The 22,684-nt window shown below is 40.9% G+C and overlaps 2 protein-coding genes across 2 annotated transcripts in view; one reads left to right on the top strand and one right to left on the bottom strand.

Moving 5' to 3' along the window:
- Nucleotides 1–20,919, bottom strand: part of prkdc (protein kinase, DNA-activated, catalytic subunit) — a 38,219-nt gene extending 17,300 nt beyond the window's left edge. The window contains exons 1-52 of the mRNA XM_017301973.1: nt 20,623–20,919; nt 20,061–20,137; nt 19,872–19,976; nt 19,710–19,784; nt 19,312–19,420; nt 19,122–19,234; nt 18,787–18,886; nt 18,627–18,682; nt 17,933–17,963; nt 17,266–17,423; nt 16,993–17,139; nt 16,704–16,868; nt 16,453–16,621; nt 15,646–15,695; nt 15,426–15,533; nt 15,174–15,323; nt 14,963–15,072; nt 14,637–14,796; nt 14,455–14,541; nt 14,250–14,369; nt 13,384–13,543; nt 13,183–13,292; nt 12,419–12,506; nt 11,076–11,239; nt 10,839–10,991; nt 10,645–10,752; nt 10,339–10,565; nt 10,120–10,214; nt 9,564–9,666; nt 9,357–9,490; nt 9,043–9,273; nt 8,744–8,970; nt 8,453–8,661; nt 7,756–7,888; nt 7,211–7,369; nt 6,854–7,057; nt 6,468–6,656; nt 6,275–6,379; nt 6,013–6,180; nt 5,525–5,652; nt 4,579–4,786; nt 4,310–4,488; nt 4,043–4,211; nt 3,393–3,458; nt 3,246–3,309; nt 2,968–3,116; nt 1,954–2,094; nt 1,710–1,829; nt 1,354–1,497; nt 849–1,000; nt 328–459; nt 57–168 (exon numbers count right to left, since the gene is read on the bottom strand). Coding sequence (XP_017157462.1) covers nt 57–168; nt 328–459; nt 849–1,000; nt 1,354–1,497; nt 1,710–1,829; nt 1,954–2,094; nt 2,968–3,116; nt 3,246–3,309; nt 3,393–3,458; nt 4,043–4,211; nt 4,310–4,488; nt 4,579–4,786; nt 5,525–5,652; nt 6,013–6,180; nt 6,275–6,379; nt 6,468–6,656; nt 6,854–7,057; nt 7,211–7,369; nt 7,756–7,888; nt 8,453–8,661; nt 8,744–8,970; nt 9,043–9,273; nt 9,357–9,490; nt 9,564–9,666; nt 10,120–10,214; nt 10,339–10,565; nt 10,645–10,752; nt 10,839–10,991; nt 11,076–11,239; nt 12,419–12,506; nt 13,183–13,292; nt 13,384–13,543; nt 14,250–14,369; nt 14,455–14,541; nt 14,637–14,796; nt 14,963–15,072; nt 15,174–15,323; nt 15,426–15,533; nt 15,646–15,695; nt 16,453–16,621; nt 16,704–16,868; nt 16,993–17,139; nt 17,266–17,423; nt 17,933–17,963; nt 18,627–18,682; nt 18,787–18,886; nt 19,122–19,234; nt 19,312–19,420; nt 19,710–19,784; nt 19,872–19,976; nt 20,061–20,137; nt 20,623–20,797 — 6,996 coding nt within the window. The 5' untranslated portion in view covers nt 20,798–20,919. The remainder of the gene's footprint in view (nt 1–56; nt 169–327; nt 460–848; nt 1,001–1,353; nt 1,498–1,709; nt 1,830–1,953; nt 2,095–2,967; nt 3,117–3,245; nt 3,310–3,392; nt 3,459–4,042; nt 4,212–4,309; nt 4,489–4,578; nt 4,787–5,524; nt 5,653–6,012; nt 6,181–6,274; nt 6,380–6,467; nt 6,657–6,853; nt 7,058–7,210; nt 7,370–7,755; nt 7,889–8,452; nt 8,662–8,743; nt 8,971–9,042; nt 9,274–9,356; nt 9,491–9,563; nt 9,667–10,119; nt 10,215–10,338; nt 10,566–10,644; nt 10,753–10,838; nt 10,992–11,075; nt 11,240–12,418; nt 12,507–13,182; nt 13,293–13,383; nt 13,544–14,249; nt 14,370–14,454; nt 14,542–14,636; nt 14,797–14,962; nt 15,073–15,173; nt 15,324–15,425; nt 15,534–15,645; nt 15,696–16,452; nt 16,622–16,703; nt 16,869–16,992; nt 17,140–17,265; nt 17,424–17,932; nt 17,964–18,626; nt 18,683–18,786; nt 18,887–19,121; nt 19,235–19,311; nt 19,421–19,709; nt 19,785–19,871; nt 19,977–20,060; nt 20,138–20,622) is intronic.
- Nucleotides 20,920–22,195: 1,276 nt separating this feature from the next.
- The window catches only part of arhgap29a (Rho GTPase activating protein 29a), a 36,158-nt gene continuing 35,669 nt past the window's right edge, over nt 22,196–22,684 (top strand). The window contains exon 1 of the mRNA XM_008438338.2: nt 22,196–22,477. The gene's annotated coding sequence lies outside the window, so the exon portion shown is untranslated. The remainder of the gene's footprint in view (nt 22,478–22,684) is intronic.

The following is a 22,684-nucleotide window of genomic DNA, read 5'->3' on the forward strand; positions in this document are numbered from 1 at the left end:
TCAACTGTCTAATTCAAAGGAACACATAATTAGGCAAAAGGAGATAAAGTCATTACATCTCCCGTTTCCGTCATGCTCTTCAGAACGAGGCCGATAATTTCCGCCGCAGCTGAGTAGACATCTTTATATCTGGTAAAGGACAGGTTGTTGCCGAGCGACTGGATGTACCTGAACATGCAAAGCACAAAGAAGAAAAGAGAGATCTAATAGGTAAGTGCCACATGATGTGAATTTAATACCATACATAAACACAACTTAAATGGGGACGCATTTTTTAGTAGCAGGTAGAACATTTGAGCGGAGAAAGGTTGCGGCCACGTATCCCACCTCTCGTATTCAATTCCGCACGAAGCGTCGTAGGCGGGCAGGTTGTTGGCCAGGATGATTCCCAGCAGCTGGAGTCCCACAGAGTTGTCTTTGCTGTTTGGGTCGGTGCCGCAAAAGCGATCATATATTAGGCTAATGAGGGGAAGAATAAAGAATTTTTTTTAAAATTAATGAATATAGATGAGAAATCCAGTTATTTTACAAACATTTCATGTGGATTCCCATGGTTTTCTTACATTTCATTGTTGAATATCCAAATTTCTGTTATTTCTTGTATTTGTCGGCTTTTACTTGACAAATAAAAGCAGGAGTTTTTAAAGAGACAGGAGCCTGATTTTAAGGGGTTAAGTTACAAAGTCAAGCTTTTTTTTTAAGTCATATTTGATATATGAAGTTAACATGGTACCTTGATTGTGATATAAAATTGCACCATGTGCCTGGAAAACACACAATGCTGCCCCTCATATTAAAACATATGACTAATACAGCCTGCGACATGCAAAGAGTGCTCGGTGTGTCACCTGTAAGGCACATGCAGGCAGTTTTTCCAGCACTCTACCAAAGTGCGGATGATCTCCAGGTTGTGGCGGAAAACGGCCCGTTTCGGGTGGAAGCTGTGCTTCATCAGAAACTCCAGCAGCCGATTGGCGAGGACTTCATCTCTGGGGTTTCCCTGGAATGGACGTTGTTAGTGAGGTGACTGACTACAACTGACTGAGAGATGGCAACATCTCGAGTCCGACTGCCATTACTACATTTATCATTTATTAGTTTGTTTTGTAAAACAAGGGTGTCTTATGTTATTTATCTATAATTACATCACTTTTACTATCAAAGAATTGAAAAAGTTGAACATTTCTTGTTAATGAAACACAATCTAACATTTTTTTGATCAGTGTGTCAGCTTCACAATCAAACCGCTTTAAAGCGTTTCAATGGCCTCATTCTACATAGTTTTTTTTTTCAGTGCTATAAATTTTAAAATCCTCAATTTCTGATCTTTTAAACCTCAGGTGTTTCTCTAACCTTTGGTGTGACCAGACTGGTCCAGGACAGAACCGTGACCACGACATCCACCACCATGAAATGGATCCCCGCTCCTCCGTTGCTTCCAGACACGACCAGCTGCAGCAGCGGCCCGAGCCAGTGCTTGGCGTACGGCCGGAAGACCTGCAAGATAACGAAGTCACGTATAAGGGTGGGGGTGCTGCGGTAAAATGCTGAAGCGCTTACGCCACCTGAATATTTTTCCACAGGTTGCTGTGTTGCAACTATAAACTTTTTAAAGCAATCCATCAGGATTTACAGTGATGTACAGAATTAAAGTTTGAAGTTGAAACGTAATAAAATGTTAAGCGGTGTGACTACTGCGTGTCATTCACCTCCTCTGTGTTGATGACCAGCTTTGAGATGAAGAGTCGGATGTTCAGAGGCGTTGCTGGATTTGCCAGTTTCCCGTGCAGAAACTTCATCCACGGGGGAAGCTCGTCGGGCGTCGTTTCCTGTTTCAAACGACGCAACAAACACAAAGTTCTTTGCGTTTTCTTACAGCGATTTTGCTTTATTAAAGGTAATTCGTGTGATATTTTGATGTAAAGTCACAGATTTGGGCGAAACGCAGCCGACCTGCTCGATCTTAGGCGTTATGTTGCTCCTCTGCATGTGTTGTATCAAAGCCGTCATGGTGGCCATGCATTCATGCTGGTTTAGCTCGTCCATTTCCAGATCCACCATCCCATCCGGGGCGGGACTTCTGTCCTCAGGTTCCTGCACAGGAAACACAAACAACCGCAGGTCAGCGTTCTCACACACTGAAAAGCTAAACCTGGACCAAGCCCCGTCACGATAACAAATGTTCCTGGACGGTAAATTGTCCCAGAAATTTTTTGCAATAAATTTTGAGACCATTTTCAACTTATAATAACAATAAAAATGGAATATTAATGCAAGTATATCCACTCAAAAAAAATAAAAAAACTTGAATTCCTACAGAATATTTAATAGTGGAATTGGAAAACATTTTAAATATTCAAAATAAAAAACAAAAATGATAAAATCTTTGCAATTAAAATGGCAAACTAAAATTTAATCAGGTAAAAGTCATTTAGGAATGTTAGGAAAAAAAGGGCAAACTGATCACTTTGTGTCCAATGTTTGCAGTGTTTTTCAAAATGGCAGCTTTTTAACAATATTAAAGAGGAGTGTTTCTTTAATGACTGCTGTTAAAATACACATTATCAAACTTATTTTAATTTATGAAGCGATCAATTGATTTATTGCTTAAATTGCTTATGGTGGCAAGCCTGACCGGACCGTTACTAAATAACATAATGAACTTTTAATGAAATATTTTAATCGATTCAGTTCAGTTTATTTACATAGTGCCAATTCACAACACGTCATTACAAAAAAAAGAAAAGAAAAGAAATAAAACCAGTTAATTCAGTGCAATAAAAACACACATTACAACTGATCATTATCAAACCACGCAGTCAAATTCAGAAAATCCTTCAAACTGGCTAAAAAGTTTTCTATTTAAGAAAACCTGGCAGACTGCATCGACTTTGCAAATAGTTTCATTTTTTTTAACGCGTTACTGGGAGCAGAAAATAAGGTATAAAAGTAAATAAATCGCCAAACCTTTTTCACCGAGGTGCGTTTGTGTCCCTGTGGATTCTGGGAGCTGAAGGAGAAGCTTTGGACGCCAGTGGAGAAATCAAACTGGCTCATCTCCTCACTCAGGCTGCTGTCAGCCATGTAGGACTGGGAAGAAAGATACACTGGCGCTTCTGTGGAAACCCGAATGGCAACAGCACCAGGCAAGAATTGCTTAATGTAGTTCATGGAGGGGGGAATGTAAATAAAATCGTATATAGAAGCGACAAAAGTTCAGAAACACTGATGAGCTCGAGTCCTACCTCCTGTCTCATCGCTGACTTCTTTTCGAATCATGAAATATTTCTTCTTCCTCTCAAGTGGGACCTAGAGCAAGACGAAAACTACATTACATAAACTTGCATGTGAAACAGAGTGCATCAGGTCCAATCGTTTCCAAAACGGCAAACCTCGATTTCAATGGGAAAGTTGTAGATGCGCTGGACGTCGATGATGTTTTCAAGAATGAACTGATTCTGGGGGGGTTAAAAAAAAAAAAAAGATTGATAAAGTTTCTTTTGTAATCACAATTATGCTCGTTTATCCAAAAAAAAAAAAAAAAAAAAATTTTATTAAATAAAAAGCTGGGTCACATTTTTTTTTAAATTATATAATTTTAACCATAAACAAAATTTAAATAGATGCTAAAACCTATAAATATGGATGCACTGACATGAAATTTGGGCCAATGTTGATATGTGATATAAATATTGCTGCTATGGGCGATAACCAATATTTACCGATATTGTATACATATATATTATTACATTATCCTTTTGACCCCTTAAAAACGACAAAAAAACACCACACCGCTGACTTCACCATTGCTTCTGAGATTCAGTTAAACTACCCACAATCCTTCACTGCATCACCATTACCGTCGCAAACATGACCAACCTCAACAAATAGGTAAGTAATAAAAGCATTTCTTATAAAAGTCACATACTGCAGCTCTAATGTGGGTTTCTCATGATTCTCTAAGACCTGTTCCGGATTCTTTTTCCATCCTGTGGGATCAATAAAGTATTTTTGAATTGGACGCAGGGTTACGTTGGAGCACCTTCTCTGGTTTCTCGCTGAACAGGAAGCCCTGGTAGAACTTGGGCTCGCTGAAGCTGCAGCTGATGACAGCCATGGCGCAGTTGTACGCAGCGCAGTGGTAGCCTCTCCTGAGCTCCAGCAGCTGCGTCTCACCGGCCATGTTCTCCGTGAAGGCTTCGAAACACGACCTGCGGTTTGCACGAGTCGAACATGTTTAAGGATTATGTCATGGAAAAAAAAAAAAAAAAAAAAAAAGAACAACGCTGAAAGAACGTTTTAGCTGTACTTGATCAAGGTTTTGGACAACTCATTCCCCTCGGTCTTCTCCAAGCGGCAGTAGGCCTGGTTGATGCGCGACTCCTTCGAGTAGACTTCGTCTTTGGGAAGGCGGGAGTACAGGAGCTCCATCATCTTGTAGCAGCCGTTTTTCCTCAGCAGCTGGATCTCGAAAGCGGCTTCGCTAGACTTGAACAAGCAAGCGCGCACGTTTAGACACACCGACCTGCCCCGACTGATGATCTTTATCTAGGTAAGCGGATTTTTTATAGGCGGCACCTTCGTGAAACGGCTTTGCAGGAAGGCGATTATATCAAAGACGTTTGTCACAAAGAAGTCGCTCAGGGCCTTGGTGCCACAGTGGGAGGCCAGAGGCAGCAGGACCCGCTCCGTCAGGCCCTGCAGCATGGAGCTCACCGGAACGTCGCCCTGCTGGATCACCTCGTACACCGAGCCGAGCAGCTGCAGCTGCCGCTCGCTGCTTGCCCTGGCAACACACGGACAAAGGCTGGGATCAGGAGCGGTTCGGATGTTTTTGTTTAAACCCTTCCAGGCTCAAGAATCAAGAGTTTCCGGCCTTTTACACAAATTTTTGCTTCATAAAACACCACAGGTTACTGTGGATGGCTCAGATGTTAAACTGAAGCGATGCAGAACACGCACAAAAAAGAAAAAAAAAGGAAGGGTACAGGCGCAGGCGAGAAAGGAAGTAAGTAAAAAAGGGACAGAAAAAGTGAGTGAAGCAAGGAGGAAAAGAAGGGCAGAAAGAATGGAAAAAAGAAGTTAGGGAAGAAGGGAGGAAGTAAGGACACTAGGAAGAGAGATGAGAAGAAATGACATAATGAATGGAGGAAGGAAGAAAGAGAAGACAAGGAAAAAAGTAAAAAAAAGGACACAATAAAGGACAATAGAAAGAAATAAAAGAAAGTGAAAAATGGACAGGGTAGGACATTAGGAAGACAGCAGGAAATCTCTCCAATTAGCATGTACAGCAACTCTTTGAAGAAACCTGCATATGAATTCAACACCTAAAGGGAAGGAAAGAATAAATGTTGGTAGAAAGGAAGACAAAAACTATTTTAAAACTTAAAATACTGCTTGAAAATAATATTTTTTCCCCACAGTGTTATTTTGCATTGGAATCCTGAAGAATCCTGTATCATTTCTGTATAATCCAGCCACCTAGAGCTCCACAGTTTCTCCCCCCACGTTAATTTTTACTTACCTCTTAGCGATTCTTTGGAAACACGTCTGAAACTGCTCCTCCATGATGTGCTTCCCGTCCCGACAAAGAACTCCAGCCATCAGTCGGAGCAGGAGAGGACTCTGGGAAAGCTCCAGGGCATCCAGCAACTAAAACATGGACGTTTACCTTTTTTATTACTCCCCTTCTTTTACGTTTCAGCACACTGAAATCACACTTGCATTCATAATTACAGTCGTACTTTGTAAAGTAAAAAAAAAAAGTTTGTTCTGTGATATTTGAGAAATAGAGAAAAGTGTAAGCCTCATGCCAGAAAAGCAGAGAAGTAGAAACCTTTTTTTAAATCTGTTTTTTTATATGGTTGTCTTTGGATGAGAGAGAAATATTTGAAGGGAAAAGCATGAAAATATGAGAAACTATGCATCAAGGTGTGCATAGTCAAAAATAAGTTACAAAAATGAAATATTTTTTTCAAGCTTCTGTAGTTTTCCTCCAAACTGTAACGTCACCTTCCGGATACAGTCCATGTAGTTGTTGCGGTGCAGCGAGCCTTTGGCGAACTCGTCGGACTGCATGGGGAAGTGGGAGGCGACCACGGCGTCCAGAGCTCTCTGCAACCCAGCTAGCGGCTCGCCTTTAAGTGTTGTGAAAAACGGCAACACCAACAGGGCCTGACTCTGAAGAGGCGAGAAGATTTCAACGATCAAACTCCCGTGTCCGTGGACTTTAATAACCTCGCCGGGCGAAAAAGACAAGGTAAACGTGTGTTACCTTGAGATTCAGAGGCAGATTCATGTCGACCAGCAGCAGAGTGAAAGTGGAAAACACCTGCTGGAACGCTTTGTGGTCGACATCCGAGCAAACGGAGGAGTCGATCTAAATTGGAGAAGAAGAAGATCGACGTTAGGCCAAAGTCGAACAAGTTGGCCTCTTCACTCTGGACTATTTCCTGTTTTCCTTCCACCTGCAGGAGCTTGGAGAGCAGGAGGAGAGTGGCAGTTTTACTCTCTGAAGTGGACGAGGGTCCATCCCACCAGGACTGCAGACTCATCCACCGCCTCAGAACTTCTTCCACCAGCTTCTGGCCCTGGGTTTTCCTAACAGAGCGCTCTCTGAAGCTGTGGTCCAGCATGCCGTTCAGCAACACGCTGACCTGAAGGACACAGAGAGCCCATCACTCTACAACAACAGGGACGGCAGCAGCTGTCGTACGGATGGCGCAAGAAACAAACGAGCAAAAACAACATATCTTTTCCTGCACTCTCATGTCCCAGAGTACTTCCTGTCAAACCACAGATTTCGCAGGAACCCCGAGCTCAAAGCCTGGCCCCTGAATCAAACATGAACTACCATGCTGGGATTCTCCGAGGAGGCCTTCATGAGGCGTGGCACGGCGGTTTCCAGATTTTTCAGCAGCTCTGTGTTGATGGTGGCCTGGAAGAGGCTGTAGAAGTACTCGCCGTGGGAGAAGCTGAGGAAGTTGTGGCTGTGACCGCCTGATAACGGCACAGACAGCATGATGGTGTTCAACAGCAACTCCACCAGCTGCTCACTCTGCAGAAAACCACAAGCGCTCAAATCATTCTGATGTCATTTGAACAGGGAGGTGTAGAGTTTAATTCTTTAGTAGTGTTGTGGTCAAACGGACTGCAGTTGCTGTAACCCAACATTGCCCCACTTTTTCAGTGTCGGCTTTGAGCCACCAACCTGTTGGCTTATAGAAAAGGCGAGCTGCAGCAGTCCGTCCGCCAGTCTCCTGGTGTTGACGTCCAAGGATGGAAGCGCCTTCCTGTCTCCACCCGGCGCTATGCCTTTATACACCGTCATCAGGAGTTTGTGGCCAAGAGAGCTGTCGTACGCCGAATCCTTCAAGAAAAACACACAGGATCCAGGGTCATTTCTAGGCCTGTCGCGATATCAAATTTTGCTGGATGATAAATTGATTTCATCAATTAATCACATTTTCTGCTTTTGAAGATCACATTTTTTAGAAAATTAAAACAGCTCCTTTTTTGTCCCTACTTTAAATTCAGGTCAACTCACCTTAGAAGGAATGGTTGAAATAAAAGCCAGTATTTTATGCTTTTTTTGTTTTGTTCTTTTGTTTTTACAAATGATAGAAATTAATGAAAAACAAAAGAAATATTTAAATTGAAAATTAGAATTGTTTTTTTAAAGAAAATGCAGACTTCTTAATAAAACAAGAAAAATACATCTTTCCGTATCTTCAGTGGAGAAGAGTCGGTTCTTACCTGACTGTGTAGGATGGAGCTGAGGAGGCCAGCTTTGTGAATCTGCTTACAGGAAGAAAGGACCATTTCCATTTGCTCATGGTGGCTGAGAGACCCAGAGTGGTACAGGTCTACTTCACACAGCTTCTCCACACTGTGGCGACAGCAGGAGACAAAAGGTTTTATTGATTAAAAGGAATCCAACATGTTTCCGATTAGGAATGGACCGATTGCAGTTTTCTGGCCGATCACATTTATTTAAAATGCCTGACTTCATATTCTGATTTTGGCCAATGCCAATGTTGTTTTTTTTGTCTGAGAAGAAGTCACTAAATATAGCAACAAACTCGCTAATTGGGAAACAGTGGAGTGACTATTGGTAACCAAACTTAGTTTTCTAAGTATCAGCCGATTGCATTCTCCCAGAATTTTGAAAATCGGGGTTAATATACCAATTTTTTTATTTGTCCATTTGAAGTTTCTGCAGGTTTCAAAAACTCAAATTTAAGACTTACTAGCAATCCAGACTTTGGCCGATACCAATTTTTCTTACCTGAAAAGTTGCTAAAGGTCCCTTGCGGAGGTGGATAAGATCGGCTTAAGATTTTGGGAGATTACCGACTTTTCAAAATGACAAAAAAATCTGGTCAGACTTATCGGTGCACCCCTACTTTGGATTTTCTCAACAATCGTAGAATTTCATTGCAGTGGTGGAAACCTTTTACGGGAGATTTTTGTCCGCAAGCTGCTCTCGAGGTGGCCGCCGTAAGGTGAAGCCATCAGAGCCTTCAACAACGGCACACACACGTCTGGCAGGTTCCTCATCACCTCCACGTCGGCCATGTTGAACCCCACAGCAGATGGCTCGCACACCACTGCTGCGGTCAATTCGAAAAACACTGAGCAGAACACTTCCTGTTCCAGCAGCTGCGAACAACATGACAAACGTCTCATTTAGAACTTCCAGAAGGAACTCGACAATCCAACCTGGTGACTAACCAAGCGGTACCTTCCAGAACCCTTGGTCTCCTTTGATGAGAATCATGGAGGCAAACTCCAGCAGGCGGACGGTGATGGTGCACTTGCTGTAGTTGTACTGGTCCACCTCTCTCGGGCTGAAGTGAGACATCCTCTCGCCGAGACCGAAACAGCTCTCTGCAGCCGCCAGCTCACGACTCGCGAGCTCCGTCAAGAAGAAGTGTGTGGCTTTCAGGAAGCTAGATTTGTCTTTTGAGCCTTTGGAGTATCATGAAAATATCAACTAAACTGATTAAGTTCTCATACCTTAGTCACACAAACAGAACCTACTGAGAATGTGCTGAGGCTTGATGATGTGCAAGCCGATGAAGGTGTTGTAGCAGTCGAGGACGGCGAGTAGTAGGTCCATCCACTGTAGGGTGGCTCGGACACTGAAGGGGCTGGTCAGGTCCCGGAGCGTCGGCTGGGAGAGGAGGCCCCCACCCTCAAACCGGGAGATCAGGAAGTCGATGCCATGATCCTTTAGCATGCCCTCCAACCACTGCGGCGGAGATTTCTTTCCTGATTCACACAACCCACTTAAAGTCAGAGGAGTTTTTTTTTTTTATTTACCACATGAACAGTTCCAAGTCTCCCGTTCTCACCTGGGAGGAGGGGAATAAACTCATAGAGGAGCTCCATGCATTTGTGGCGACACTCCGTCTGCGGTCGGCCACACTGCTCCAGCAGCCACAAGACTAGATCTGACAGGCACAGCTTCTCGTCAGGCGGGAACCCCCTGAGAGAGGCACGCGATGTAGTTCAACTCTAACACTACCTTTGTGGAAGTGGTGCGTACACAGACTACTCACCTTGGGATGCGTCTCTTTGCATTGTGCTGATTGAGACTCGGGGCTTTGTGTTTGATTATTCTCTTCAGATGGTCGATGGCACTGCAGCACTGCGGCACAGTACCTGGAAATAAAGATTATAGATTTTCTCTTTCTATAATCAATTTCTTTTTATTTGGATTTTATGCAAACGTTTAAGTGATCTCAATTCACTTTTCTTTAAAGATTGTTCCAGAGACCACGTTTCCCATGTGACGGACCTTTGCTAACCATAGATTAAATATTTCTTTGGTATGTTCCTATATCTCAATAAAGACTGGTCATTTTTAGCCATTGTCGAAAGAAAGTCATGTGAAATCTCAACATTTTAGTCTACTTGCACAATACTATTTACAAGGATGTTAGTCATTGTTAATGGGAAGGTGGATGGAGTTAGATACAAGGAAATCTTTGAGGAAAACCCTTTTTGAGACTACAGAAGACTTGAAACACCTTTTTTTAGGTTTGCCATCACAGAGTTTAAGGGGTGGAGCTATTTTTGGTACTGCATGTATGAAGAAGATGTACTGAAATATACCCATGGATCGCTCATCTGAGTGCGCCAGAGCCAGACTTTCAACAAAAATGACGAGAACTTCGAAGACGAACTGCTCCACCAAAGAGTTTTCTTCTCTGAAGGTAAAAAACAAAAAAAGTCCCACTTAACATCAGACATAATGTTAGTTTGTTTTTCTTTGAGATAACTGGATCAAAAAAGCAGTAAAATTGAAACCCTTAGCAGAACCCGGGTTTGTACCTGAACTGTCTGTAGATGCTGTTGAAAGCCAGGGCGGCGCCCAGTCTTTTAAACCCGTTGGGATGGAGAGCCAGGCTGTAAATGCGCTTAAACAGGGACTTCATGTTGGCGGGGCTCTTCTCCTGCTGCTTCGGCGTGGTCTGTTTGATCGACCACTTGACAAACTCTTCGATGCATCGCCCGCAGAAGTCTCTGAGGGTGCTGTCGGTTGGGTCAATCACGCCGTCCTAAACGTGAACTCGGTTAGGACGCTGCACATAAAACCAGCTGGAGGAAAAACTTCAAAATCCCCAACGCGTCACTCACCAAAATGGCCTCCAGAACGGCCACCGTGTCTTGGCTCTCGAACTTCTTGTTGTTGGTGAACCAGTGAATCAGCTGCATGACCAGCGGTTCAAAGAGTTGCCTGGTTACCTGCAGAACAGATCAGAAACTCTAAATCAAAACGGTTAAATTCAACATATACCCGACTACATTTGTGTTCCCATGAAAACATGTACCTGGTCTACGTCGCAGGCCAGACGGAGCAACACAGGAAACACCTTTTTGTGCAACTTGTACATAGGAGGAAGTCTGTTCTCCCCTTCCACCATCTGAGCGCTCTTCCCAACCATGTAGACCACCAAACTGTGGAGCAGCTCGCAGGCTGCCACCTGGAAAGGCAAATGAGAAGTAGGTGAATATCTGTTTCTCTGAAAGCATTTAGAGCGTCGTCTATCTGGTGAGTGAAGGCGTACTTTGGTCTGTCTGTCGCTTGTGGACAGAGCCAGTTCGCTGATGCGCGGCAGAAAGGGATCCAGATAGATCACGGGCTTCATGTCGGAGAACGGCACGGCAAAGCTGAGTCTTTTCTCAGAATCCCAGGCAACAAATTTCTTCATCATTTCTTCCGATGAGACCACTGCAAGCCAAAACGAGGAAAATACAGCATCCTTCACATTTAGTGGCCCCTAAAACTGAATAAATCTTTATTTGCAACAGCCCATTACATAACACTAAAAAACTATAAACAGACAAATAAAAAAAAAAGTTCAGCCTTCCAGCAGGAAATGTGTGCTTTTCTGAAAACAACGATTCAACACTTTTTATAAAACTTCAACCTTCTCCAGACTTAAGTGTTGCTCCTTTTGGTGTATTCTTATGAACATTATTTCTCAATCGGTCAGTCTTTAAATAGGGAACCTGCAAAAGCTACAAACTGTGAAGACATTTTTGGTGGGTGGAAGTGGAAATTTATTGAATTATTTATGATTTATCATAAAATTTCTTTTAATTTTTTAATTTTTGTAGGCCTGTCACAATAAATTTTGCTGGACAAAAAATTGTCCCAGTAATTATTGCGGTAAACAATAATATCGTTATTTTGAGACCACTTTCAAGCAATATATTAATCATGGCATAATAATGCAATTCGCTGCCTCAATGACCAGTAATGACCGAAAGATGTTTCAAATATCCAAAATAAAAACACAACAATCAAAAACAATAAATAAAACGGAAATAAAAACTACTTACAACCGAAACCATAAATAAAATGATGATGTCTCTGTAAACCAAATTTCTCTTTAAAAATATTAGTAATCAGAATTGAAATTATCAAGTTCAGTCACGGTCCTGCAAAACTATTAGCTAAAAATAAGTAATATATACATTTTTAAAATTACAACCTTCATAAAATATTGTGATAAAAGTCTAAATTGCCGACTGGTAGGTGGAAGCATGAAAAGAAGGAGGAAAGTGAAGGAGGACGGGAATATAACTGGCTGCATGATGTACAAATACATAGATACGTAAATGGATGAACAAAAAAGTGAATGGAAATAAGAATAGATTATAAATGGATGGGCGATCACAGCTTTCAGTGAATGGGAATAATAAAGTAAGGAAATACAATTATTTTCCATGATCTATGTTCATGTTTTTTCAGACCTAGATAAAAGATGGAGTTTTTCATCACCAAACATTTAAGCTAGGTTTGGTGTAAAACAAAGGATTCCTTAGCATCTCATAATGAAAGCATCCATTTCTTCACCGTTGGGCTGAATCCCTTTAAATTTACATCTGGTGTTGGAATCTTTACCCGTCACAAGGTTCCTGTTCAGCTTTCCTCCTAGGTGGCCGAGCAACTTCACCACCCTGAGCCTTAGCTTGACGAGAGGAGCGTCTTCCTGCGCAGAGAAAACAATTAAAAAACGCTGGGTTATGAGTTTTAAAAATACATTTTTATATAATTTTTCTAAATAGAAGTGGTGTATTTCACCTGCTTTATCAAAATATAATGTATCGGTTTGTTTAGATGACGATACGATGTTTGCCGATAAGCAATACGATTTCAATTCAATTTAATTAAATCTGTGATCGATATGAGGTGATATAACACAATCACTTACCAACCAGGTCAATCTAACAACATATTCAACTTTAAATGACATAGGTTTTTTTATTTATGTTTTGCACCTATATGTAACTGGATAGCAAGGTTTCCTCCAGAAAACATGTGGAGTCCAGTGCTACTGCAGTCATTCATGCGGCGGCCCGTCGTGTTTGTTTTTGTTAAATTATTTTAAAAGTTGACAAGAAATTTGAAAATACCACTTGATAATTATGTATTATTGAAAGATTGGAAGATTAATAGCTGAGTACCAGCTATAAAGTCTGAAACCTTAAATAAATAAACAATGCTTAGCCTGGTGGGGGGACAAGTAAAGCCTGGTGGCCCACCAGGCTTATAATACACTGGGGAAAACCCTGGATAGATAATCATTTAATTGATAGAGGAATATAGATTTATACTTCTAATGAATAGTTTGTGATTTTTAGCAAAATAAATAACTTGGGTCCTACCATGGAAAGCTGGTTGGATTTCTTGAGAAGCCTCGTCATCACTCTGCTGTATCCTTTGTCCCGTCTTGAAGACAACGAGGACATCACCTCCCAGTTACTCTCATCTTTGTCTGAAGCAAAAAGAATCAGATTTAAATCTTCTGCACCTAGTGAAGTGAAACCAAAAGCCAGAAGACTCCCGATCCCCCCAAAGCTTCTTACCGCTGGAGGAGGTGGTCTTCAGGTATCCATCCAGGAGGGGCAGGATGTCGGCGTAGCACGGCTGCATGGTGTCCAGAGGGAGGCGGGAGGACCAGTCCTCCAGAGCGTCCAAGGCTGCGTTCGCCAGGGGAATGTGACTTAGACCCAACCTCAGAGCCGTCTGGAACCGAACAGAACATCTTTAACAATCTTTGTAAGCTGACTAAACATTTTGAGCGATTCATGAAAACTCATCTATGATTCTATAGCCGTTTTAACGTTAAATGTTAAATTAAAAGAAATGTAAGGCAAATGCACAACTTTCAAACATTTCGGTTGCTGCGTTCCCACAAACTCTGGCTTATTCTTATTTACTTGTATTCAGTGTTTTATAGCATTGAATAATTACAAGTAATTATTAATATGCTTGTAATTCAATGTTTGTGTTGTGGATTGTCAAGAAATATGAGGAATGAAGAAAAAGTAAAAGTCAAGAGAATATAAACACAATTTAAATAAACCTAAATGAATTGAAGAAAAACAAAAAATAAACTAGAAATTGAAAAAAAAAAATCAACACAAAAACAAAACAAATTCGGGAAAAAAAGCAACTTTAAATTAAGTGAAATGAAACAAAAAATGCTAATAAACAAATGAAAAGCAAAATAAAAAAACAAAGCAAAACCAAATAAAGCTATATATTTAAAGCAAAAAAGTACACTGAAAGATGTTTTGAGTTTGGACAGAAAACTCTGGGAGTGTGCCAAAATGTTTTTAAATTCTCAGGATAAATTAGGTTTAGCTGCATTTTCATCACCAGTTCTCCTAAACCCCAGTAACATCACTAAGCAAAAGAAATTTCAGAACCCTCCGCCCCCTGCCCGTACCTCCAGAGCTGGACAGTAGGCCTTCATGTCCAGAGCAACAATGTTGTGGTGCAGAGAGAGCACAAAGGTCAAGCAGGAAGCCAGCAGCTCATCCTTGTACTGCTTCATTCGGACACACACCTGGAAAGAAACACGTGCACGTAAATGTTAGGAAATGGCCCCCCAAACAAACAAACAAAAAAAGTGTTCCAAAACGAGAAAATACCTCTTTCCCAAACTTTGAGAAGAGAGCAAAGCAAGCACTTCTGACTGTGTCATCCTGAGTAGACGCAGAACTTCTCACACCCACACCCTGATCAAAAGAAGATTTTATTTATTGTAAATTAAAGTCTACATTTTTGAAGCGTATTTAAAAAAATGTCAAAAGTTAAACAAAGGAAAAATGACCTGGTAGTACTTGATCCTCTTGGCGATTTTCATGGCGACCGACAGCAGCTTGTAGAAGCCGCTGACGAGTGGATTTCGTATGGAGTGCAGGATCAGTTCGTGGCTCAGGGGATACATCCAGGACTGGAAGTTCTCCACATGCGTGTTCAGCAGCAGCTCACTGCAGAAAGGAACAAAACTAAAGCCTTCATCCTGTATTGGATACCTACAACCGTTCTGTATTTAAACGCTTTAATAAAGTAATGTTTAGGTAATCAAAGCTACGTGAAAAATAAAGCACACGGCTGGTGGGTTGACAAAAATTGGGTTTGATCTTGTTTCTGTACCTGCAGAAGTCGACCAGGTTGATAAAGGCAGTGAAGTCTTTGATCTTATTGGGCAACAGGTTCGCCGTTGGGTCTGAAGAGGGAAGGACGTGGACTGCATCGTCGGGCGCCTAACCAACACAAAGACAAATTCAGGGATTGCAATCAGAATCATCGGGCGAGGAGGAGTTTTGAGTATTACTGATGCAGATGCATAAAGAGCGGCTATCACCTCCTCTCCTGTTGCTATTTTCTGCACCGATAAGTCCAACTTTTCCACGATGCGTAGAATTGACTTGACCAACTCGTCGTAAAGAAGGCGGCTCAAGGAGCCCAGAGCCGCGTTCTGACTCAGGAAAGTTCCGTCTAGAAATCCTGAATCCTACAGGAAGTGAAATGACACCAAACACAATGACGGTGGCAAAAAAGGCCAAACCGATACATTTCACCCCTGGAAGAGAATTAAATTAAAACAAAACTCCACCTTCAGCTGATCGCAGTCCAAAAGCCCCTTATAGAGCGGGAGGTAATTGGCACTGGCAGGAACTTTCCATTTTCCAGTCCGAACTTCTGTGGACTCAGAGGAACTGTCCTAAGAAGAGAAACAGAAAAAAAAGCCTCTTTCGTTTTTGCAGTAAGAAGAAAAGGAGCAGATGTCACATTCAGTAATTCTGTGTGAACCACATGTAAACAGCACGACTGACCTCAGATAGCGTGATGGGTTTTGAACAGACTCGAATCAAACCCTGGTGCACTGCAAAAACAGAAGCAAGGCTGAACATTGACTTCTGCCCAAAAACACAGACGTACAGAAATGATAAGCTTCAAGTTTGAATTTATCTGTACACACATTGATTCATTCTAAACGGACAAGAGTCAGATTGCTGCGATTTTGAATGAAGAAAAAAGACTAAAACAAGTCATTTCAAAACTTTGACATGCATTACTGCTCACTTCAAAAGTGGCGTTTCATAAAAGGTACAGCAGATGAAAATAAGAACGGTCCCAGCCGGAACGCTGAAGACGGAGGGAATTTGTTTTTCGCGATCACATCAACTCCGACCATTCAACCAGATCGACAAAACAAAAGGCTTCACCGGAACAACAGAAACATTTTGAAATGACATAGACAGAGTCCAGAATTAAATCTGACGTAAATCTGTTTGGTTTCCTGAGAAGAGCCATGGACAAGAAATGTCCTCCCAGTCTGAAAGACTTAGACATAGATGTAGAAGTACACTTAAACTTACGTATTTATGGATGGATGGATATATGGTTAATTGGTCAATAGATGGATGGTTTACTGGTAAAAGGATGAATGGTTAACTCGTCAAAAGCTGGACAGTTAATTGGTTGTTAGATGGATGGTTAACTAATCGATGGTTGGTTGGATAACTGGTGATGAACGGATCAATGTAACACAATGGGAGATTAATAGATCGTCCATTCTAATCCCACCCACCGTTCAAGATGTCAGTCACTGGATCCAAGTGTTTTGCGGCTCCACCTACCCACTGAGCTGATAAAACTCCACAGCACTGGTCCTTTGGAGGCCACGGCCACAAAGACCTTCAGGATGGACCTGCTGCAGGCAAACTGCATCCTCTCGCTGTACTGAGGGAAGATGTCAATCTGCACCACCAGGAGGCGCTCCAGCAGTGGGGTATACACCTCTGGAATCTGTATACACAAAGGAGTTGCTACAGTACATTAGCACAACCTTTTCCCTCTGACTTACTGTGCAGTGTCCTCATGCCTCTACCTTGTCCAGATGAATAAGGACACTGGCTATGGAGTCCAGGAAGCTGGGCAGCTGGTAGAAGCTGTCATCTTCCCCGTCAGACTCGGTCAGATACATCTGTTTGCAGCGCTGAATTAACTCCGTGTACATCAGGTCCACGTCTTGGGGGCACACCTTTTTGCATGGCTGCACAAATCAAAGACAAACAGGATAAACTAAGAGTGAGAACACACACAGTAGTAAATCGTATTTATTGCGGTTTTATGCGAAAAGCAACTGATTGAACATTTAAAGGCTGCGATTAACATACAGCTGCAAAGAAGCCATATCCCCGTATGGCGATGGACAGCTCCTTGTGCGTCGATTCCATGGTTTTAATGATGCCGCAGAACTTCTGCATGAAGAACTTCAGCTTGCTTTTGTGCTCTTCAATGTTGTCCGCCACTAACAGGGCAACCTGGGAGAAGATCGGTAGCAGCAGCAGCATAGGACTTCAGGTAAATGAATCATTAAATAAGTGTACACGTGTAATAATGTCAGAAGCAGATGAATGGGGTTAGTACTGGAGTTTTTATTTTCTAACCTGTTTGAGGAAGGCTTCGAGAGCGCTGTAGCTCGTCTTCTTCATCTCGCCGTTGATGTGTCCACAGAGTTTACACATGGTCTCGAATAGAGCCCTGTAGTGGTCCATGAGGCAGCCGCTGAACTGGGACGCATGCCTGGCAAACAACCGCAGCCCGGCTGTCGAAAGAAAGACACACTTTTATTCTAATTTAATAATCTTTAAACACTGTTAGGTGTAATGGCTTATTATACCCACCGTAGATTAAACTGTAGATAAAAAAAACAACAACACAGAAATCTTTTGATTTCTAGAAAACAAACGTGGAAATTTCTGACTTTGAATAGTCAAAAATTTATAAGAAAAAAAAAAAATCTTAAATTTGGAGACTAATCTCAAAATTTTTAAATTTTTCTAGCAAGTTTTCAAACTCAGAAAATTCAAAGTTTTTTTCCAGAAAATTTATAAGATTAATGGCAACATTTCTGAGATTTTTTTCAGCAAATTTTCAACTTCTCAAACCTGGTAATGTCCAAGTTTCCAAGACATCTTTTTTTGGCATAAATATACTCCTTCTCTCCTATCTACTGTGGTCCTAATACTCCTAATACATAGATACTGTGCTGCTTTGATGAAAAAAATAAAAAATAAATAAATAAATAATAATGATAGTAATAATAAGGCTCACCAAATGTGACAGCGTAGCGATTCATTTCCATCTGTGAAAGAGTAACAGACACAAAGTTTTGGTATACAGCTTTTTAAAAGTCTTAAAACCTCTCAATCTTTCAGATTTTGTCACGTTACCACAAACAATGTGTTTTTTATTACCTTCTGATGAGACCAAAACAAAGTAACACATACTAGCGTCGATGCAAAGGGCAGATTCAATTTTCACAAAACAAAAACTGGAAGAAGAGGAGGCAACGCTTTTCTTCGGCAGACAGAGAGAGACGGATCACTACGTTTTAGAAATTATAAAAGGCAGGATTTTCTGTATTTCTTCCTTCCCTTTTCCATGTCCCATTTTTTGGCCTCATTTTTTTGTCCTGTGTAAAAGTTACATAATTAATTTTCTTGAAAAAAAAAAACTGAATATAGAAATATTTCTTTTTTGCTTAAATTCCTCGGATTTAAAGAAATAAAAACCTCAACTATGCACACTTTATTAACATATAAAGACCAGGAAGCTGTAATTAAAGCTAAAAACTGTCCAATATCACAACGACTCAAAGGAGCAGAAATCCACACATCCTTTACCTTCAACTTCACAATTATGCACTACTTTGTGTTGGTCCATCTATAAAAAGATGTCAATAAAATACTCTGAATATCCTGGTCATGTCCAAATATAAAAAAAGCAGATAAAGCGCATTAATAACCTGAGGAGTGATGGACTTCAGGGCATATTGAAAGATCTCTTTGGATGTAACTGGGTCTAGAAGGGAGAGAAAAAAAAAACAACGTACTTTAAAAAATAAAAAAAAATCTCAATATAAGTCGACGCAACGTAAATATGTCGACGAGCTCATCATCATCCACCTTCTTCCATCGCTTTGGTGAAATTAACCATCAGGGCAGTTAAGCCTCGTAAACATCCAGCCACAACCAAAAGCTTTGGCTCTTTTGTTGAGGAAGTCATCTGGAAGACAGAAGAGGGGGGGAACAAGAGAATCAGTCAGTACAACACACAGGTCTGCTAACAACAGATAGCAGCTTTTTCATGTCTGTGTCTAATTTTAGATGCAAGTTCTGAGCGTTGAACTGGTGGGAACTCAAGATTACAGCAATCGGTCTCAAACCATCGCACGCTTCTTATCTTTTCTGTGCTTTCCCGGCACTAAATGAAACAAAAGGAACGAAGAATAAAACACAACCTGCTCTTTGAGCTCCGCAAGATAGACCTTGTATAACTTGTCGGAGTTGTTGACCATTTCGCTGGGATGAACCTCCGCCAGAACCCCGAGCAACTCGTAGATTTTGCCGAGAACTGAGGAGGACAAAGAAAAGGAAGCTGATGAGCTCAATCATCTCCTGTCCAAAAAAAAAAAAAAAAAAAAACCTCACCCGAGTCGGGTAACTTGCTCCTCTGACAGAGTTCGCTGTAGAATCTGTTGAAAATGTCGCCGATTTTGAACTCTGCAGCAACGCTGGAGGCCTTTGTTGATTGAAGAACCTGCAGAGCGGTCAATGAGAGTGATGTCAAGAGAGGAACAAAATGTCTCCTTTTAAGATAAAATGCAGTCTTTCAGATCTCTGTTGAAACATTTTACCCCTCTCATTTTACCAGAATTGTTTCAAGTCATCTACATTTGAAGGGGTTAGATGAATACAATAATCAAGACATAAATTTGTATTTACTTGTCAACTTTGTCTGATATTAAAGTTTATTTCGTAATGTGAAATAGTTAAGTTACTAACTTATTTGTACTCGGTCGACACTACATGGGAAACAAAAAGCTTACCTTTATAAGCAGCTCCAACACGGGTGTCCTACATTTGGCAACTTTTTCTTTTGTGTACGCGCTCATGCACATGTCCTGCACAACGAAAACAATGAATAAACTAAGAAACCATTCTGCTAGTAAACGTAACAAGCAAACATCCTAGACTGTGGATAAGCTCACTCTTATGTCTGTGGCATAGGTTTTCTCCCAGCCTTTGACTCTCGGTGACACTTTGTCCAAAAATTTTTCTAGGAACACCAGAATTTCCACACGGGAGTCCCGCAGCTAAAAAAGAAAAAGATTAAAAAAATAAGATTGTTATGTTGACTTTGTGATTGTTTAATGGCAGAATATTGTAAAAATGCTCACCTCCTCCAATGGCAGGGACTTCCTGAGGAAGCTAAGCAGTCCATAGTCTTTTGAGAACAACAGTGACGTCTGTAAAGCTTTGTTAGATGGAAATAGAGAGAAAGCATGCGTCAGTGCTTCTTCAATTCATGTTATAAAAAAATAATTTTTATGACAATCAATCCGATTTTAGCCTCAACAAAGAAATTAATCTGCTTGTGGAGAAACTTTGCAAGAACCTAATCTGCTAATATGGCAGGAAAGTGAGTGCTTTGCATGGTTTGAACTTCTCAGCATCTTTGTTTTGCTCAGAAAACCACGTGGTTAAAGAATAACAACAATAGGAGCTCAGGTGCAGTTTTGGCGGTAGATTTTTATGGTACAAGGTATAAAAACACGACTTTAGCAGGCTTATTAAAGTATTTTCTGCACGACGAACAAACAACTAATACTTGTGCATTAGCAGAGCGCCTTGTTTATCAGTATATTTCACCGCTGTCAAGAACTCAAGCATTAATGAGTTCAAACTGTAATTCTCTGAATGGAGTTTGGCGCCGATTGGCTATGTGACCACCTCTCTTACCCAGTTCACTCTCAGTGGTTGTTAGCATGCACTCCTGCCCCAGATCACCGATTATATCGTGACATTTCAGGGCTGCAGAGCGACTGTCTTCATCTGAAAGTAATTCATGAAGTTTGAGAAGAAGCCCCTGAATCCCTGAAGCGGGGACGCTTTGGGAAGACATGGCTCCAGCCATCCGTCCGAGCTGTAACAGGCTGCTAAATGCTCCGCATGACTTGAGCTAGCAGCCACAGAATGAAGGAGGTCAGAAGATGCAAAACAAACTGCCAAGCGGAGGGATTTCACTCAAATCCTACACCAGGAAGAGCGACAACAGGAAGTCACCTGGGAGAGTTTCAAAATGAAAGCCGCGAAAAACCCCATTTTGTTTTAGATTTTAAATACAGCCTATGTTCACTGAATTAGTAACATAAGCACATGTCAGAGAGCGAATAAACAACAAGACATCGGCAATGTATTTTATAATTAAACAGTAACAAACGTATAGAAAATTAAATGGTTATATATTAAATTATTTAGTTAGGAACTGCGTTAGTTGCAAGCGTTTATGCCATCTTCACTATCCAATAAATTTAGTTTCATTAGTAAAGAGTCCCCAAAGGCTGATGTAGCTGCTTTGGTAGTATCAATAAGACATTTATAAGCAGTAAGTATTTTTGAGGAGGTCTGAATTTTGCAGATTTTAACTATTCACTTGCAGTTGTGGTTTGTAACGTTACTTACATGACTTTACTGTCTGAGTACAGGTAAAAAAGGATTACACTTTTCAGTTTAACGTTTTTTAATATCATTTAACACATTTAGTCAAGTCTGATTAAAGTTCAAATGAGCAAAGTAACTAATCTGAAACAAACATTTCTTTATGAAACTTTACAGATGACGCCTTAGTGTTTTCACTGCACTACATTTAACCTTCCAGCAGATGTCATCAGTGAGCGATGTTCGCCTAGGGCTCCTATGTTGATACTGGAAATATTTTATTAAAGGCCAAAAAGAATAAGATATTACCTTATCAAGGTTTACATTAAATATATTGCGTACAAAATGTATCATGCTTTAAAAATGATTAAAATCCAGTTTTTACGTTTTCTTAAATGTATTAAAAGTCTGACGTTGTGCGCAATCTCGACCACTGAAGCAAAAAATTACAAAGTTTTGGTTCAGTGAAGCTAAGAAAGTCATTGCCGGATGATGTAGAGTTCAGCAAAAACGTTCATAGACATTTTGCAGCGAGTCTAATTTTAAACCCTTCTAGGACTTGCTAGATTAGAATATTTTGATTGACTAACCTTAATCTGTATTTGTAATTAGATTTGGCTTGTTTTTACTAAGGTCCGTGATTTTTATTTATTTATTTATTTATTTATTTATTTATTTATTTATTTATTTATTTATTTATTTATACAGCAATTTAATTTGTCGAATCAATTTATCTGAGTTTCCCCGTTTCATTACAATTATGCAAAGGACACTTACTTGCTGGCGACTAATTTCTGCAAGGCATTTATTTTGAAAGGCTCAACAGGATGTACCGAGCATTGTTTTTTTTTGCACTTCACCAGTTTAAACTTCGGGGCACCTGTTGTTCTCGTAGGACTGTGTACGTAACTCCACGGCGCGTGCATACCTTCACGCTCACCAACCAGTAGCGGTGTGTATCACATGGGGTCGGAAGGGGCTCCCACTCTGAGGAACTGAGTTGCACTTTACCGGCGTTTACGTCGCGACTGTAACCGACAAGGATATCACAGTGTCCATGTGGATTAAGTAACTTCTTTCCGTTCTGGTCATCGGATTTTTCTCTGTTTCTGGATATTTCCCTCCCTCCCTGTAATGTTTGAGGATTCAACGGCAGGTGCGTACGTTTACTTTCTCAGCTATAAGAAATGTTTTAAAAAGCATTTGATCAGTTAGCGGAATACCGCGATCAGCAGAGATTTATGCTCTCACAAATAACACACTTTTAGCAACCTCTATTTTAGACAACTCATACGCTAGTGTTTGTGTGTGTTGTATTCTTTCTAAATGTACCCCCGTATTACTTTTAGGAAAACTGCCTTTA

The sequence above is a fragment of the Poecilia reticulata genome, linkage group LG20, assembly GCF_000633615.1.
Source record: "Poecilia reticulata strain Guanapo linkage group LG20, Guppy_female_1.0+MT, whole genome shotgun sequence".
NCBI classification, from domain to species: Eukaryota; Metazoa; Chordata; class Actinopteri; order Cyprinodontiformes; family Poeciliidae; genus Poecilia; species Poecilia reticulata.